At 38.4% G+C, this 18,223-nt stretch overlaps 1 protein-coding gene across 2 annotated transcripts in view; it reads right to left on the minus strand.

Annotated features, from left to right (window-relative positions):
* LOC133304813 (protein MICRORCHIDIA 1-like) overlaps nt 1-18,223 on the minus strand; it is a 42,829-nt gene that overhangs the window by 14,906 nt on the left and 9,700 nt on the right. For both annotated transcript variants that reach the window (XM_061504876.1, XM_061504875.1), the window contains exons 7-9: nt 6,648-6,726; nt 6,428-6,556; nt 5,618-5,716 (exon numbers count right to left, since the gene is read on the minus strand). In XM_061504876.1, the coding sequence (XP_061360860.1) occupies nt 5,618-5,716; nt 6,428-6,556; nt 6,648-6,726 (307 nt within the window). The remainder of the gene's footprint in view (nt 1-5,617; nt 5,717-6,427; nt 6,557-6,647; nt 6,727-18,223) is intronic.

The raw sequence follows: 18,223 nt of genomic DNA on the forward strand, positions 1-18,223 counted from the left end.
AAACTAACCATCTAATGTGGTTAGACACTTGGAGTGTAAATGTTGGCCGATCAGCTTTGAATATGTTGATAAATGTTGGTCATTCTGCACGCTTTAAGGCTGGCCGGCTAGTGTGAAGGTTGGTAATCGTGTTGGCCAGTCATATGGGCAGCGTGGAGGCTGGTCATCCTGTTGGCCGGGCGGACAGGCAGCGTGGAGGCTGATCATCCTATTGGAAGGTCGGATGAACCTTGTGAAGGATGGTTATCTTGTAGGCTAGTTGGATGGGCAGAGTGAGGACCGGTTATCCTATTTTTAACATGATTAGTATTAGTCCGGTTGTTAAAGTTGGCTCTCCAGATAAAGAAAATGGAGGTCAAGTTCTTAGCGTCATTTAATTGCACGTCTTCCGAGAAACCAAGACTCCTATGGCTTTGTTTGTAGCTACAATAAACATGTATAGAATTTGCCTTCATTGAACATGTTTCGAAGTAATTGGACCCCACGATCATTTCTTTTAGAGATTTGAACGAAGGTGCCCACAAAATGTTGAAGCTCCCTTTCACTAGAATTTGATGGGTCCCATGAGAAAATGATTGAAGGTTTGAAATTGAAATGTTAACTTTTGTTTAGTCTTCAACGACCTCCAGACAAAAAGTCACGTGGCTTTGTGTAAAGAATCTTGGGATACATCATCCCAAAAAGCTAGCTCAAAGGTTGGGAGTGCCCAAGGTTTTATAAACTCCACATTAGTTGCACATCTAACCAATATGGGACTATATATCTCATCACGCCCCCTCACGCAAGAGCCCTTTGGGCTAGAAGCGTGGAATTGCACAGGCCTAATTTTTGGTTTACCTTTTGTGCTTTTTTTTTATTTTAATTCCACTTTAAAGTGGGAGGCGGTGAGGGCTCAAGCTCTGATACCATGTAAAGAATCTTGGAATACACCATCCCAAAAGCTAGCTCAAAGGTTAGGAGTGCCTAAGGCCTTATAAACTCCACATTAGTTGCACATCTAACCAATACTTTGTTTGCCATTAAAGCTTTAGACAATATTTTTAATGCATTTTCTTGAAACAATTCTTCACAGGCCCCGCAACTTTATTAATTCAAATTCATCACTTCAACTTCTCTTTGCTTTGTTTATGGTAACAACAAACGTTTTATGGATTCAATTTTTTCTTCTTGTGCTTTTCCACGTGGGTCTGCCTTCGTTTGGGGTTTGTTTCTAGATCCATCGACATTGAACACTGGTGTTATGCTTTCATGCTCTTTGTTTGAAGTTTCCTATTTTAATCTCTAATAGGCAACTAGTCGGCAGCGGTGCTCTAATTTGAGAGGCGACCGTCTTGGCATTCTAATTTGAGAGACGACCAGTGATGGCATTTTCTGAGGGCGACCGAAACGGTGCTCTGATCTAGTAGGTCGACCTGGTTCTTCTGTCAGTGATGGTTTAGTTCAAGGAGAAAACAACGGTTGCTTCTTTGCAAGGGGTTGGGGTGGATTAAGCTGTTTGCAAATCTTCTGGAGTTCAAATATTGGATCGAGCATACTTTGACATAAGTTGGAGCTCAAGCTTCATGCCTCTGGGGCATGGAAATTTCTGGCATGGTGCTGCTGTTGTGTCGGCTCCCCATCTTATTGTGAAACCTACTATTGGGTTTTCGATCAGTTTGGTTGGGCAACTGAGTAATGGGCAAAAGGAAACACCTTTGTCGGTGATGACAGCTTCAGCCATGCCAAACGGTAACGAATTTTCAGGGGTGGGCATCTGATCGGTTAAAAATCATTTGCCATCGTTAATAAGGTTGGTGGCTAGCGTCGTCAAATCATTTGCCATGCCGACCAGCGGGACGTTTTGAGGGGGTTTTAAGACCCATTCCTCCTTCCTCTTTGTGAAATAGCTTGACCGGCCGATAATTGTTTATCCATCTGCCCACCAGATTCAATGTCGATGGGTTCTGATCGGAACAAAAGAGTTCAGGTCGGTAATTATCAACATATTCAAAGTTGATCGGCCAACATTTACACTCTAAGTATCCAACCACATTCAGATGGTTAGTTTTCAATTTCGATATCCAGTAAGAGTATCTCTTCACTAGCATATATATAGTTCTCATTTGATTACAAATTTCATGAGCTGCCTAACAATTATTAGACACAAAGTCCACTTGCAATTTGCTGCCCTCATAATTCTAGGACGTCTATTATAAACCCCCTGTGAAGGCCGAATCAGTTCTCACCCTCGGTAATTATGAAGACCGCTAGCCGAGGTAAAAAACGTGAAGATCGGTAACTCGGGACAAAAACGTCATTAAACAAAGTTTTGGATGATGTTTTTCCATCTAGGAAAAACAAGTCCGGGATGTGTCACCTCTCGGCAAACAAAGTCCTGGATGATGCTTTTCCATCCAGGCAAAACATGTCCGGGATGTGCTACCCTTTGGCAAAAGTCCTAGATGATCGGCGTCTGGCCAACTTCCCATCTAGGCACATTTTTATTATCATTTAAATGCTATTATTTTAGCTATTGCAGGTCATGATCATAGAGCAACATATCTGAGCAATTGGACATCAAAGAATATGTCACCAACAATGTTGGTTATAGAGGAAGGGGATAAATACTTATCATCAAAATCTCCACCTTGTCTCTCTCGCAACATCATTTTACTCTAGAAGCCTGCAACTACCTTCTGGTTTTCCTATTATTTGACGATCATTACACTTTCCGGTCAGCATTCTTCTCATTATTTGAGGTTCACGAGTTTTATTCCGATCAGCATATTTTTTATTATCTAATGATCACAACTTTTATACCCGTCGATATACTTATTATTGTGATCATGACGCCACTTTGAACATGTTACCCGAGCAAGAAGACTTAGAGAGTCTTAATTTCTTTCTATCTTATGATGTGGGGCCCTTGTAAAATAATTCTCTATTACATCTTGATTCTTTTTCCCAATACTAGTGGACCCTATGAGCAGTAAGATCAACTTAATAAATTTCACAATTCAAATTGATTATGACGTCAGAAGGCTATTGCAAAGGATCTACTATCTTTTATGCCAACTGGTCAACAAGCACACAATCCTGGACCCGCAAGATTTATAAGACGAATATAATGACACCAGATGAAGGTTGCTGGCCAGCATTTACTCAACCAAGCACAAAAACTATGAACACCGGTCAGAACATCAGCATATTTGCAAGTCAACAAACTGAAGACTTCAACTACAAACACTCAATTCCCCGACCAGCCAAAACTCCAACACAATTGCAAGTTAAGAATAGGAGATTCTCTTGAAGCACTCAAACCTTGCTGACCAGACAACTCATACTTAAAGACAAATAAACAAGACATGAAGGACGACGCATTACCGATCGGTCATATTATATCTTGCTTTGATTACTACACACTACGGATAGCCAGCCTAAGTTGTCATACATCTTGGCACCCGGACTCCACAAGCTACCAAGCTGGGGCGCTTCTGTTCTGGCTGGCCCACATCCATAGGCCCATCCAGTTGGGTCCACTCTTAAGAGCACAATTCTAGATTCTTCTAAAGGGCAGCATAGGATCCCCTTTCTTCTTCCCCATGCACTGTTGTCCCTGCATACAAACAGTGGGATCAGCATGCGCTGGCAGGTGACAGCTTTTCACCCTCTCTCCCACGCTTGAGAGGGACTACACTACTCTAAATACCCCCATCTCCGATAGAAGAGGCATCATCTTCTTCATTCAACTTACATGTTGTTACTCTGCATCTATGTAGGGCCACCTCAGCCACTCACACAACACTCCCCCTTGATGCATAGAACATAGGAAGCTTCTACAAAGCCTTGGTCTATACCATGACTGCTGGTAACACCCCTAGATTGACATACTTCACCCTCCATGGGACACATCTATGAACTCCCTACGGTTCAAAAGTGAAGTCTTAAGTCTTTAAAAACAAGATAACTAGGTATAGTGGAGTTGGTTTTGAAATAATAAGTGATTGGATATTTCTCAAATTTGGGAAAATTGGTTCCTATACAATCAGTTCTTAGGTCAAAATTAATTCAAAACTATCCTAAACAAATTTTGTTTTTACCCAATCATTTTTTTTTTTAAATATGCTTCCTAATTTCTCTCCCCTTCCTCATTCTACTTCTTTTGAAATTTTAAAAACAATTTACTAAATAATATTTGATAATAAACTAGCTCAGTAAAATCTAATTTAATATAGGTTGGGAACCTTATTTTTTACATGTGCCAAAACTCTATCTAAGGTCTATTGCATAAAAATGAACAGTTTCAATGTTTAACCAAACATATGAAGATGTTTTCTTATTTATTTTGCCACAGTTTCATAATCTTGATAATAAATGCCTCCTCACAGAACTCCCACAGAATAATATAAACAGTATTTTAATGGCTTGATCACGATAAATCCTGTTATTTTGTGTTTCATACTCTTAGAATATCTTCAGTGTATCTAGAACATTTTAGTATATCTTAATTCTTAAAAGATCTTCAAAATATATTTTGGAATCAATTAGTCATCTAACCAAGGAAGCAATTTAAGTGTTTCATAATCTTATTTCCTAACTTGTTTATATGTTTAATTTAGGCTAAGAGTCTTTTTTTTATTTTAGTGAGCTTGTACTTGTACTAATAGTACTATACTAGTACTTGACCTATTTCAACATCAACAACACTTATATCCCAAATTAGTTGCGACTGGTGGCTGATGAACCCAAATGAAAAAAAAAAAAAAAAAAAAGCTTGAAAAAGAAAAAAAAAAGGATAAAAATAAAATTAAAAAATATCAAAAACACTAGAAATTAAAAAATAGCAATAAATAATTAAAAAAATAAAATAAAATAAAGTGAAAATAAAGATAAATAAAAGAGAAAAATAAGAAAATAAATAAGAGGAAAAAAAAAAATAAGAGAAGAAAAATATAAAGGAAAAAAAGAGGGAGAAAAAAAAAAGGAGAGGTAAAAAAAGAAATAAAAGGAGATATATAGGAAAATGCCTAAAAAAGGACCATTAGGACCTGATTATTAGCATAAATAAGTATCTTAGAAGATCTCCAAAATATATTGTGGAATGAATTAGTCATCTACTCAAGGAAGCAATCTTAATTGGTTCATACCTTTTTTTGCTAGCTTCTACACATAATTTAGACCAAGAATCTTGCTTTAGCAGCCTTGTGCTTATACTAGTAGTACTACACCCGTTCTTGACCTAATTATTAGTATAAATACGTGTCACTGTTTTGTATTTCAAATACACCATATCATATAATATTATTGAGAGCCTCCTTTCTTTCTTCTCCTCCTTCCTACCTTTTTTTTGGGAATGTTCCTCCTTCCCTTCGTTCCCTACCCCAACCTTGTCATTTCGAGGCATAATAAACAAGATAAATTTAAATATTTTCCTCCACCAGGAAATCATATCTGAAACTGCATTTCCAAAACACACTCAAACAAAGAAGTTCGTTCCCTACCCCAACGTTGTCATTTCGAGGCATAATAAACAAGATAAATTTAAATATTTTCCTCCACCAGTAAATCATATCTGAAACTGCTTTTCCAAAACACTCAAACAAAGAAGTTCACATAGCCATGAAGAAATACAACATACCTCAGCATTATCATCAAAATTCAATTCGTATACTCCTTCGTCATTCAACCACAAATTGTATATTACAATTTTGGTTCCATGTGGACCTATATCATCAAACTGAAAAGTATAAACAAACTAATCAGTAAAAGCAGTCCATAGCTAACCAACTTTATTGCAAACATCATTTGGAGGTGGTTCACAAGCTAGTGTTTTGGGTAGTGGTTTGATAGATTATAGCATCATAATATAATGAGAATTGATGTCAGAACAATAGAAAAGTTTAGAAATATATATAGACTCACTGACAGAAAGTAACTGTTAAATCATTTCTCTTCTTAAAATGGAAAAAGAAAGTCTGCTCCAAACTTTTCACTTTAACAAACCTCATGGACATCCATAGGAATGAAATTTCACGACTAGCAAATATCCATTAGGCATTTGGCTTCTATTTGGTTTAAGGCACATGATCTTTTAAGGGGTTTTGACGAGCATATTGTGGGATTGGGAAACCCCTCTCCATTCATGTTTTCTTTTTTCTTAGTTTTGTGTTTGTCTCTTTGTTAAGGAGGATTTCTTATACTCCATTGTAATTTCTTCTCTTCCTCTTAATGAAATTTTTTATCAAAAAATAAAAAGTTGCAAAGCAATGGAGGAAGCTAACATATGCACAATCAATGAGTGCATAATTTGGACAATGTGTATGATAAAATTACCCCATATGACACTTCTCAAGGCTATGTTCTTCAGAGGCAAATGGCAACTTGAGATATTACCAAAAATGATAAAATATATATCCAAAATATATATATACAGCAGAATGAAATGAACCTGAACCATGAGCTCCTCCTTTGATGTGAAGGGAGACCAATCAAGAATTGTTTTCAAGTTGTCTGACCAATCATCCTGTGAGCTATAAATAATTGGCTCGGCCCAATTGCCAGATATGTCAAAATCTATCTGCAAGGAAAACAAAACTGAATGTATAAAAATATGAAAGCAGACAACATTTCCTGTTACATATTTGAACATTTGAGGAAAGAAATATCACCATTGGAACAATTACGTCATCTTGCCCAGTTTTCCGCAAAAAGGTATAGGATAGCAGACCCACACTTTGTGTTGCCCGGCTGAAGGACAAAAGGTTAAGAATTGAAAAGAATAAAATCTTATCATCAACTAAAAGTTACAAATTTAATTCCAGAAAATGAACTTCACATATAAATAAGACAAAAAAGGACAAAAGCCTGAATGGAAAATATGCTGTTAAGAATACTAGCAACACACTACACGTAACACTGATGGAATATGATTCTGAATATTTTTTTGATGTATTGTTTGAGACCCAAAGGGTTCCTTATATACAGATTACAATTGGTAGTTCAAGAGTTGCAATAATAAAGAGTAATAAAAAGACACAGTAATCAAAGAGACTAACACAATAATCAAAGAGACTAACAACTAGTAGCTAACAAAAGCTAATTATAATACTCTAGAATATTCTACACTCCCCCTCACCCTCAAGTTGGGAGATATATATTAATAACTTGCTAATTCCTTTGTTGAGAATGTCTTTCGTCTGCTCCTTAGTAGGTATGACAAACATACACTACCATCCTCCAATTTTTCTTTGATAAAGTGACGATCAACCTTCACATGTTTTTTTCTGTTATGGAGTCTTATGGTGAGCAAGATTTTGAGCAATACTAACAGCAGTCTTATTATCAGAATACAATCTGACAGGTAGGGAATAAGAGATCTTCAATTTCTCAATAATTCTTCTTAACCAGATTCCTTCACAAATACCATGGGCTAGAGCCCGAAATTCTGCTTCTGCACTGCTTCTGGCAACAACTGTTTGTTTTTTACTTCTCCAGGTCACAAGATTTCCCCAAACATAGGTACAATATCCCGAAGTGGATCTTCGGTCCATTGCAGAGCCAGCCCAATCTGCATTTGTATAGATTTCAATCATCCTCTTATGTCCTCTTTTAAAGAGCATTCCTCGACCAGAGGTGTTTTTGAGGTATTTGATGATTCTATAAACTGCACTAAGGTGTTTCTCCTTAGGAGAATGCATGAATTGGCTAACCATACTAACTCGAAATGCAATATCAAGCCGAGTGTGAGATAAATAGATCAGCTTCCCCACCAACCTCTAGTACTGCTCCCTGTCAACATCTTTCCCGTCCTCAATTCCCAATTTAATATTAGGTTCAATTGTTGGCTTGCACCTAAGCATTCATGTTTCTTGTAACAGATCTAGAATATATTTCTTCTAAGTTAAAGAAATTCCTGCTTTACTACGAGCCACCTCCATGCCAAGGAAATATTTGAAAGATCCAAGATCCTTCAGTTCGAACTGATTAGCTAAACACTTCTTCAAAGAGCTTATCTCCTCACAACCATTACCTATGACAATTATGTCATCAACATAAATAATGAGAATAGCAATCTTACCACTGTCCGAGTGTTTAAAAAATAAAGTGTGATCAATCTGAGCTTAGACGAATCCTTTTCCCTTAACAGCTTGAGTAAACTTTTCAAACCACTCTCTTGGAGATTGTTTAAGCCCATAGAGACACTTCTTCATGTTGCATACTGAACCAGTTGGCGGATCCATGTAAACTTCCTCATGCAAATCACCATTAAAGAAGGCATTCTTTACATCTAATTGTTGCAAGGGCCAATCAAGGTTGGCAGTAAGTGATAGTAGAACTCGGATAGTGTGAGTTTGGAAACAGGAGCAAATGTCTCCTGATAATTTATCCCATGAGTTTGAGTAAATCCCTTAGCAACCAATCTGGCCTTATACGTATTGATGTTGTTATCTGCATTAAATTTTATTGTGAACACCCACTTGCAACCTACAATTTTCTTTCCTCTGGGTAATGCTATGGACTCCCCAGTTCCATTTTTTGTAAGTGCATCCATTTCTTCAAAGACTACATTCCTCCATTTTGGGTCATCAAGTGCTTCTTGGATTTTTCTGGTATTTTTGTACTACCTAACATGGTGTTGAAAGCACGAAAACCTAGGGATAACTTTTCATACGAGATATGATGAGAAATAGGATGAGCAGTGCAAGATTTAGTACCTTTTCGAAGAGCAATTGGCACATCTAGGTCGGTTGCATCAGTGCATTCAAGTATTGGGTTGTTGGAACTAGGACTCGAGTCAAAATCCTGGCAGTCTAAAGGGTTCTGAGGTGATTTACGCCAGCTATAAAAATTTTCCCATTTACCCGGAGGATCTCCAGTCCCTAGTGCAGTTGCTCCCCCTGTTTCCTGCACAATAACTCCCCCTGTCTTCAAAGGTACAGGTAAGACAGCAGAATCATTTAGTTTTCAAGACTTATCTTCATCTACACCAATAGACTCCCCCTAAAGAGAAGTCGAAGAAAAAAAGGATTGTGTCTCATAAAAGGTGACATCCATAGAAACAAAGACCTTACGGAAAGAAGGAAAGTAACACTTGTAAACTTTTTGGTTGGGAGGATATCCTATGAAGACACATTTAATATACTTGGGATCAAGTTTGGACCTTTGATGGGAGGAATATGAACAAAAATCAGACAACCAAACAACTTTGGAGGAAAGGTGTGGGTAAGACAAGATAAAAGAGACTGAAAATTCTGGACACGAGAAGGCATCCGATTGATGAGATAGGATGCAGTCAAGACAGCTTCGCCCCACAGATATTTAAGGACATGCATCGTAAACAAGAGGGCTCGAGCAACTTCAATGAGATGTCTATTTTTTCTTTCAGCCACCCCATTTTGTTAAGGTGTGTTAGGACAAGAACTTTGATGAACAATACCATATTGGGTTAGGTAATCCCCAAGAACAAAATTAAAATATTCAGTACCATTATCAGTTCCAAGATTTGGATAGAGGTCTGGACTTGAGTTTGAACCATAACATAGAAGTTTTTAAAAGTGGATGCAGCGTCAGACTTATCTTTTAGAAGATATACCCAACATACCCTAGAATGATCATCAATGAAAGTAATAAACCAACGAGCACTAGAGATATTTTTTTCACGAGTTGGTCCCCATAGATCACTATGAATCAAGGTAAATAGAGAAGAATCATGATAACCTCTAGGGGAATAAGAATCACGAGAATGTTTTGCAAACTGACAAATATCACAAAAAAAAAACTTGGTTTTTGATTGATAAATATGTTTGGGGAAAACTTTTGAAGATAAAAGAAATTTGGGTGTCCCAACCGACGATGCCACAACAGAACATCATTGCAATTATCAGACAAACATAAAGAGTGATTTGCAAAAAATTTCTTTTCATATGGATCCTCTTCAAAATAGTAGAGCTCTTCATCCACTCTAGCACTGCCAATCATCATCCCTGAGTCCTGTCCCTGAAAAACACAAGCATAGGCAGAGAACTTAGCAATACAGTGCAACTAAGAGGTAAGTTTCCTGATAGAGATGAGGTTACAAGTAACAGAAGGAACATGAAGGACAGAGTTCAAAGTAATATGTTCAGAAAGTTTAATAGATCATTTTCCCACAATAGAGAAGTTGCCATCAGCTATTCTTATTCGTGACAGGTGATAGTAAGCAGTATAAGAACAAAACAAGGTTGCATTACCTGTCATATGATCATAAACTCCTGAATCAAGAATCCAATAACTACTACGATCAACATAGAATGTCATACCTTGTTGAACAACATGACTAATTGCCTCAGCAGATTGAGACATCACCTTCTTAAATTGCTCATATTGAGCCTTAGAGATGAAAACACCTTCAGAATTTTCAGAATCCATAGTTTACAACAGAAGAGAAGAACAGGTCCCCAATAAAAAGTTTCTCCAAACGTGATTTGAAACCTCAAAGCAGGAAGAGAGAAACGAGAAGAACGGACCAAGCCCCACCGCAAACGGACACTAGCAGGGCAGCACGTGGCCCATACGCGCGTGGGACACTTTTCAGCGACGGGGCTGGTGTGGGTCGTCCAAAAAATTGCGTCTGGAGTCAATGGTGGCCTTGGTTTCGTGATTTGAGGTGTCTAGGTGGGATTTCAGGAAGATGGCAGAGATGTGTTTAAAAGAAACGATAGAAACGTGTTTTGATTTAGCCAACAGGATAACCTGCTCTTGATACCATGATGGAATATAATTCTGAATATTTTTTTGATGTATTGTTTGAGACCCAAAAGGTTCCTTATATACAGATTACAATTGGTAGTTCAAGAGTTGCAACAATAAAGAGTAATAAAAAGACACAATAATCAAAGAGACTGACACAATAATCAAAGAGACTAACAACTAGTAGCTAATAAAAGCTAATTATAATACTCTAGAATATTCTACAAACACAATCACAAGAAATCTGAAAAAGAGACATTCATAAAGAACTAAAATACTTCAATGGAGAAATATTGAACCATATTTCTTACAAATAATATTGTACTTTGGTTCACATTATTATATAGACCTAAACAAATAAGTCCAACAAGAAAATCAGACTCTGTCTTGCTTGATGAAGTCCCTTGACACAACTGCATCATCTGGGCATTTGGTTTTTATCACTCTATAGCGATGTAGTTCCTTCCATAAGGACTATAATTGATTGGCATACTCCGTAACTGTTGTGTTTCCCTCCTTTGCCTCCACTGTTTTTGTAAAGAACCAATTCAACCAAAAAGCTTACGTTGTTGGGTGAGACTACCTTAATAGTTTTATACTTCTCTAACGCGCCCCCTCACACGAGAGCCTACTAGGCTTGAAGGGTGGATAATGCACAGGTCCACCTACCCATGCTAAAAAACTTTACAAATTTAATTAGAATGGAGCGGTGAGAATCGAACTCATGTTCCTGTAGTCACTGAAGCTCTGATACCATGTAAAGAACCGATTCAACCCAAAAGTTTAAAATGTTGGGTGAGACTACCTTAATGGTTTTATACTTCTCTAACAGTTTTTAACCTTGACTACGTATACTCGAGCATCATCTCTCTGGCCTTTGCTCAATTGCATCCAAGATGTCATTGGGAGTATTAAAAAACATGCACATCTCACTAGTTTCACAAACCAGAGAATTCCACAGCGACGCCGTAACCATTTGAGTTTTCTACATCTCATGCTTCGAATTTAGGAACTCCTAACTTAGGTCTGATACCCTTAAGATGACTAATCTTCTGATACAACACCGGTCCTAAAAGAGTATGATAGGAAGCATTATAGCATATTCCCATCTCTCAAGGCTGACTCAGCAAATTAGTTAGTTAATAGAGAATATTCTAGAAGTGGATATGGATAATAAATAGAGAGGAATGTGAAGTATGAGGGGATCGGAAAAAGTATATTGGAATTGGACCCTTGGGAGAGAGTGAAGCCTCTCCAATTGCTTCACCACTATCCTTTACTGTATTTCCTTTAGTGTTAAAGCATTTCCAGTTTTGTAATTGTCCCTTTTCTTGTAATTTGTCTATGTTTAATGTCATAGGATCTGTAATTGTATCTTGATTTCCATAAATATATGAAAAATCTGATTATTCAGGCCAAAAAGTCTTGGTTTCTCTGTTATTAGTTGATTGTTCCTTATTTTTCAGTAGAGGTCTGTATCAAATTGGTATCAGAGCTATCCGATCCGGTAGCTTTGAACCACGCTGATAAAAAAAAAAAAAAAAAAAAAAAACAAAAGACGAAGAAGGAGGAGGTGATTTCAAGATGATTCCGGTGTTTGATGGAGTGGAAGCATATGGAAGGCAGATCCAAATGGAGCAATACTTCAAGATGAAAGGAACTCCAGAATAGAAGAAAATTTCAGAGGCTGCGAAGGGACTAAAAAGATATGATCGCATTTGGTACCTGTTCTGGAGGGGGTCGAATTTGAAGGCAAGTTGGTGGGATTTCTCAAAGGCGATGCTGAAGGAATTTCAACCGGAATTTGATCCAGATTTATATCTTTGCGAGGAAGAAGAAATGGAATATCCTTGTTCAGAAACGAAAATGAATAGAAACTTTGCAGAAGCAACGAAGGAGACATCGAAACTAGAAAATGGAGAAGTTGAAGTGGAAAAGCAACCACCAGCCATGCTTGTGGACCAAACGTCTACACCAGACGCATCAGATCCACTTGCCCTCAAGAAGGAGGGTTCTGCGCAAGAAGGAAGAAGACAGTTAGAGGAAAAAATTGGGTCACCGAAGAGCTTAATAAAATTGGGCCAAGTTGCTAACATAATGGATCAAGCCCAAAGTACTTTCACTGGGGAACCAAAGCGTTTAAGGGAATCATTATCCCTCAACTTCCATTATGCTCAGTTAGCTGTAGATTCATTAGTGAGGGGAGCTAGGTCAGGAAAGAAGATGAAACAAGTTGTTGACCCGGCCCATTTTCTGATCCCGGCCCAATCTAAAGGTAAGAGACCTTATTTTTCTGTTTTAAATACAGATTGGGCTTATAGGCCCACAGAACAATTAAACCTCCATTTATTCATAACAAAGGGGACCAATTTAGATACAACCCACATGCAACCTTCCAAACCCAGATCGAAACCCGACCCGATAGACTTAAGGTCTGGACATTTTAACCCACAAACAATTGAGAACCTGAATCAGAATTACGATGCTAGAAATCATGGGGTTGGAGGCGGTGACTTGCGTTCATCGCAGGCAGAGCACCAAGGAGTTATTCAAAAAATTAGATCGACTTCGTTGGAGGGAGTTCGACACAACAGGGAAGAGTTCGTCACAAACGGTGTGGGTTTCGCCAATTTTTCTGAGTTTGTCTCCTCCAGTCACTATGCGACGGTGGACATCAGCACCACCAAACCAAATAGCTTGCTTTCGAACCACCTTGGATCATGGCTCATAGTCGAATTTGAGAGCATCGAAGCAGGGACATCTTGGGTCTGTCTTGAAGCGTGGAGCGAGCCTGGAAACCCTGAGGTAGTTAGGTATCATATCGAGGTATGTCATTGGCCCTTTGATGTTGAAGAAAGAGAACAGTTTTGGAAGGGGCAGTTGTCCATTGTAAAGGAATTCAAGAAGACCATTCTGGCTCGATGGCCTAAAACTAGAGTGAAATTCATGGGATTTTATAGGGAATATGCTTTTGACACCTTGGAACAAAGTCATAATAGGTTTTGCATAGTTAATGAAGATAAACAAGGTATTTTATATGTTGGATATTCTGATTTTATGGGAATGGAAGGCACACAAGAACATTCATTGCCTAGTTATGTGAACCAGTGGCAAAGTATGTTTGGAACAGGGCATTTTTCTATTATCATTAATGTTGTTCATCAACTTGATGAGGCTGTTTTGTCTGCTACGGAAAATCTGATAATCAGAGCTCATGTTACTAGTTTCAAACGGGTAGATAAGGGTTCAAGTGCTGAAGCGGAATAGGACCCTGGTGGGCGCTCTTATGTGTTAGAAATACATTGGAATATATTTTTCACACAATGGGATCCAGGTGGAGGAGGTTACATAGCCTCATGCATTAGCTGGTCACTACATTTCAAGCAATGGGATCCCGGAAAATGATCATCACCTTGAGGACAAGGTAATTGTTAGGGGGGGGAGTATTAATACAACACCGGTCCTAAAAGAGTATGATAGGAAGCATTATAGCATATTCCCATCTCTCAAGGCTGACTCAGCAAATTAGTTAGTTAATAGAGAATATTCTAGAAGTGGATATGGATAATAAATAGAGAGGAATGTGAAGTATGAGGGGATCAGAAAAAGTATATTGGAATTGGACCCTTGGGAGAGAGTGAAGCCTCTCCAATTGCTTCACCACTATCCTTTACTGTATTTCCTTTAGTGTTAAAGCATTTCCAGTTTTGTAATTGTCCCTTTTCTTGTAATTTGTCTCTGTTTAATGTCATAGGATCTGTAATTGTATCTTGATTTTCATAAATATATGAAAAATCTGATTATTCAGGCCAAAAAGTCTTGGTTTCTCTGTTATTAGTTGATTGTTCCTTATTTTTCAGTAGAGGTCTGTATCATCTTCCCCCTTGGCTTTCAGCACAGGTTCTAATGAATTGGGACCACTTTTTTTCCATTCATCATATATGCAGACTGAATGTTTTGTAGTTCTCTGGGTTGTGGAGCTCGAACATCCTCCTAGAAGTGACTGGAAGCTGACCGTTTGCAACAAAGTACCATCTAGGCGATTTTGGTCCAATCACTATGAACAGGAACAACCAGCGAGGAAGGCTGGCAGATGGGGAGATAGTTGGAAGGAGGATAGATTGTTGGCAAAGACCAATACTTTTGCATTGAAGTGCTTTTTCCCCTAGACTTGGGCTCGGCTTCCTCCCAAGTCCAATTAAGACCAATTTGGGCTTGGCCCATTAGGTAAAAAATAAGCCCACTTTGCAGAATTCCAATTTGGCCCCTCCCTTTATCTCATCCGAACCAAATCCTCTACTCTAGGACATACCTCTCCAATGCTAACCTATGGCAGCTTAGATGGTAACAACCCGTTACCCATGTAAACTCAACTACGACTGCTCCAATGGTAATGAGGATGTGGGTGGACTCCGTATAATTCGAATTTCCATGGCTGCTGTAGCAAACTCCTACCTCTGTTCCACCATCATGCATCCAATTTAAACAATAGAGGCACGAGTAGCAAGTTCGAATTCCAAGGCTCCGTCATCATTTATGTCCCTCCCACCTTAAGGGACAAATCTAGATTTAGTGCTTTCAGTAATTGTTTCATCACTCCACCAACCTCTATGGACGAATCTGGGTCTGGTGTTTTTAGCCTCAAGCATCTCTACCACTAGGTCAAGCTTAGATCTATCTTCGCACATGGCTCTTCTTGCACCTTACTCAAGGACTTTATCTAGTTCACCTTGATCCAACCTAGCAACCCATCTCAAAGGGTCGTTGCCATCAAAATTGGGCAATTCAATCTTCTTTCCCAAGAAAGTGTCGTGTCATTGCCATACTCAGACCCACTGCCATCCATGTTCTTCTTCACCATCTTGGTTGCATCCTACCAACGCATTTCCTCAAAAGATAAAAGGTTGTTTGTTCATCTATTCATCCTCAAGAATGTCCCCCTTGTTCTGCATCCACTTACCAAACAACTACTTTATGTATCCTACCCTTTTAATATTCATGTTGATCTCAAAAAGGTCACGCCGCCACCCTTTAACCCTCACAATCAAGTCCATACGACTTCATCAACCAATCCAACATCAACACAAGTTTTGGAATGAATTGCACAAACAAAGCCATAGTCCATGATCAACGGTCTCCTTCTCAAGGAGGTCATTTGAGTTCTCCATTTCTTCCCACAATAACATATCCGACACGTTAGACCAAATTGTTAGGAACCCATAAGTAAAGGAGCAGAAAGATAGTAGAGAAGAGAGAAAAAATGAATGAAAATCTATTATTTAGGACTGAAACACAAACTAAGAAAATAAGAGAAATCTACTTCCAACGGTTTCCTTTTTCGACAACAACACTAATGCTCAAATCCCAAATGATGATGATCGGAAAACACCAACCCTATGGGTGTATTATAGGAAGGGTTATAGGGGATTAGGCCTGGATGATTGATTTTGTATTTATATAAATGGATTTATTGGTGATTGATTTTATATTTATGGGTGATTGATTCCATAATATAGGTGATTGATCATATATTTATGGGGATTCTATGATAAATAAGATAAATAAGAGAGAAAAGGGAGGTCATTAGGCCGACTATTGAGTAGTTAAAAATTGGGAGTTCGGAAAGACCAAGTTCCCTCAAAAGCTTTGAGTATGGAGGTTACAAACCCTCAAATTCTGTAGTAGTCAGTCCTTATTTTATCTTCATTTGAGTGATTTGATTCACTGTACTTAGGTTCATCCCAATTTCATAATAATACGATTTTCATTTCCTATCAATATGTATTAGACCTCTCGATCTAGGAGTTGTGATATTAGAGCTCTTGATATGGGAGTTGAGGTATCAGATTAAAAGATTATTCCCTAATTTGATGAAGAAACCTATTGGTGGGTGATCAATGTTGAACAACATTTCAGAGCAGAAGAAACACCCAAAATAGAGAAGATCCCCGAAGCTACAAAAGCATTGAAAGGACGTGATCAAATTTGGTACAATGCTACAATCTCTAAAGTTGTCTCTACCCGAACGTAGCATGGTGGAGTATAAGATTATGCTCAAAAGTTTTCAAATGCAGTTTGATCTGGATTTATACTTTTAAGTAGAAGAAACAAAACTAGAGTTTCTAAATCTAGGGATCAAGATCTCGAATAGATATACATCAAATAAGATGAGTCCCACGGCACCCCGATTCAAAACAGTTAAATGTAAAAGAATACGTTGTGTATTGATCTGTGTCAGGGAGTTACAATATATAGAGACCCTAATGGGCTTAAGTGTAAGGCCCAAACCTAATCCAAACCTAATCCTAATACAGTCAGAATACAGTCAGACTATTTACGGATAAGACAGAATCCAATCATATCTAATCAAATCTAATCATATCATATCTAATATTCTAACACTCCCCCTCAAGCTGGTGCGTATATATTATGAGCACCAAGCTTGTTACAAATGTATTCAACCCGAGGACCTCTAAGAGCTTCAGTGAAAACATCTGCTAGTTGATTAGACGAGTTGACAAAAGCTGTCTTGATTTCTCCTGACTGAATCTTTTCCCGAATGAAGTGACAATCAATCTCTATATGTTTGGTCCTCTCATGAAAAACAGGATTAGAGGATATATGTAGCGCAGCTTGATTATCACAGATGAGTGTCATGGGTTGTTTCTGTTCACAAAGATGAAGCTCCTGAATCAACTGCTTTAACCAGATCAACTCACAGGTAGTATTTGCCATTGCACGATACTCAGCTTCTGCACTAGATCGGGAAACAACAGGTTGTTTCTTGCTTTTCCATGAGATTAAGTTTCCTCCGAAGAAGACACAATAACCAGAAGTAGAGCGTCTGTCCGAGGGTGATCCTGCCCAATCGGCATCTGAGTAACCACAAATTTCTGTATTTCCCTGATCCGAATACAACAAACCTTTTCCTGGTGCTCCTTTGATGTATCGGAGGATCCTCACAGCAGCATCCCAATGTGAATCACAAGGGGAATCAAGGAACTGACTGGCCGTACTGACAGCGAAAGAAATATCTGGCCTAGTCACAGTAAGATAATTGAGCTTCCCAATCAGCCTTCGATAACGTCCAGGATCAGATAACGGCTCCCCCTGTCTGGGCAATAACTTAACATTAGGATCCATTGGTGTATCAACTGGTTTACACCCCAACATACCAGTCTCCTCTAGGATATCCAAGGCATACTTCCTTTGACAGATAGAAATGCCCTGTCTAGATTGCGCCACCTCAATTCCCAAGAAGTAACGCAGCTTCCCAAGGTCCTTTGTTTGAAATGCACTGAATAAATGTTGTTTTAACTGATGGATTCCGTCTTGATCACTTCCGGTGAGGATGATGTCATCAACATAGACTAACAAATAGATGCACTTGTTAGGAGATGTAATCCTATAGAATACAGAATGGTCAACTTTACTGCGAATTAGGCCAAACGCCTGTACAACAGAACTGAAGCGACTGAACCATGCTCGAGGAGACTGCTTGAGACCATATAAGGAT

This window comes from Gastrolobium bilobum, unplaced genomic scaffold (assembly GCF_033153095.1).
Source record: "Gastrolobium bilobum isolate Gb01-03AN ecotype WA unplaced genomic scaffold, APGP_CSIRO_Gbil_v1 utg482, whole genome shotgun sequence".
Lineage (NCBI taxonomy): Eukaryota > Viridiplantae > Streptophyta > Magnoliopsida > Fabales > Fabaceae > Gastrolobium > Gastrolobium bilobum.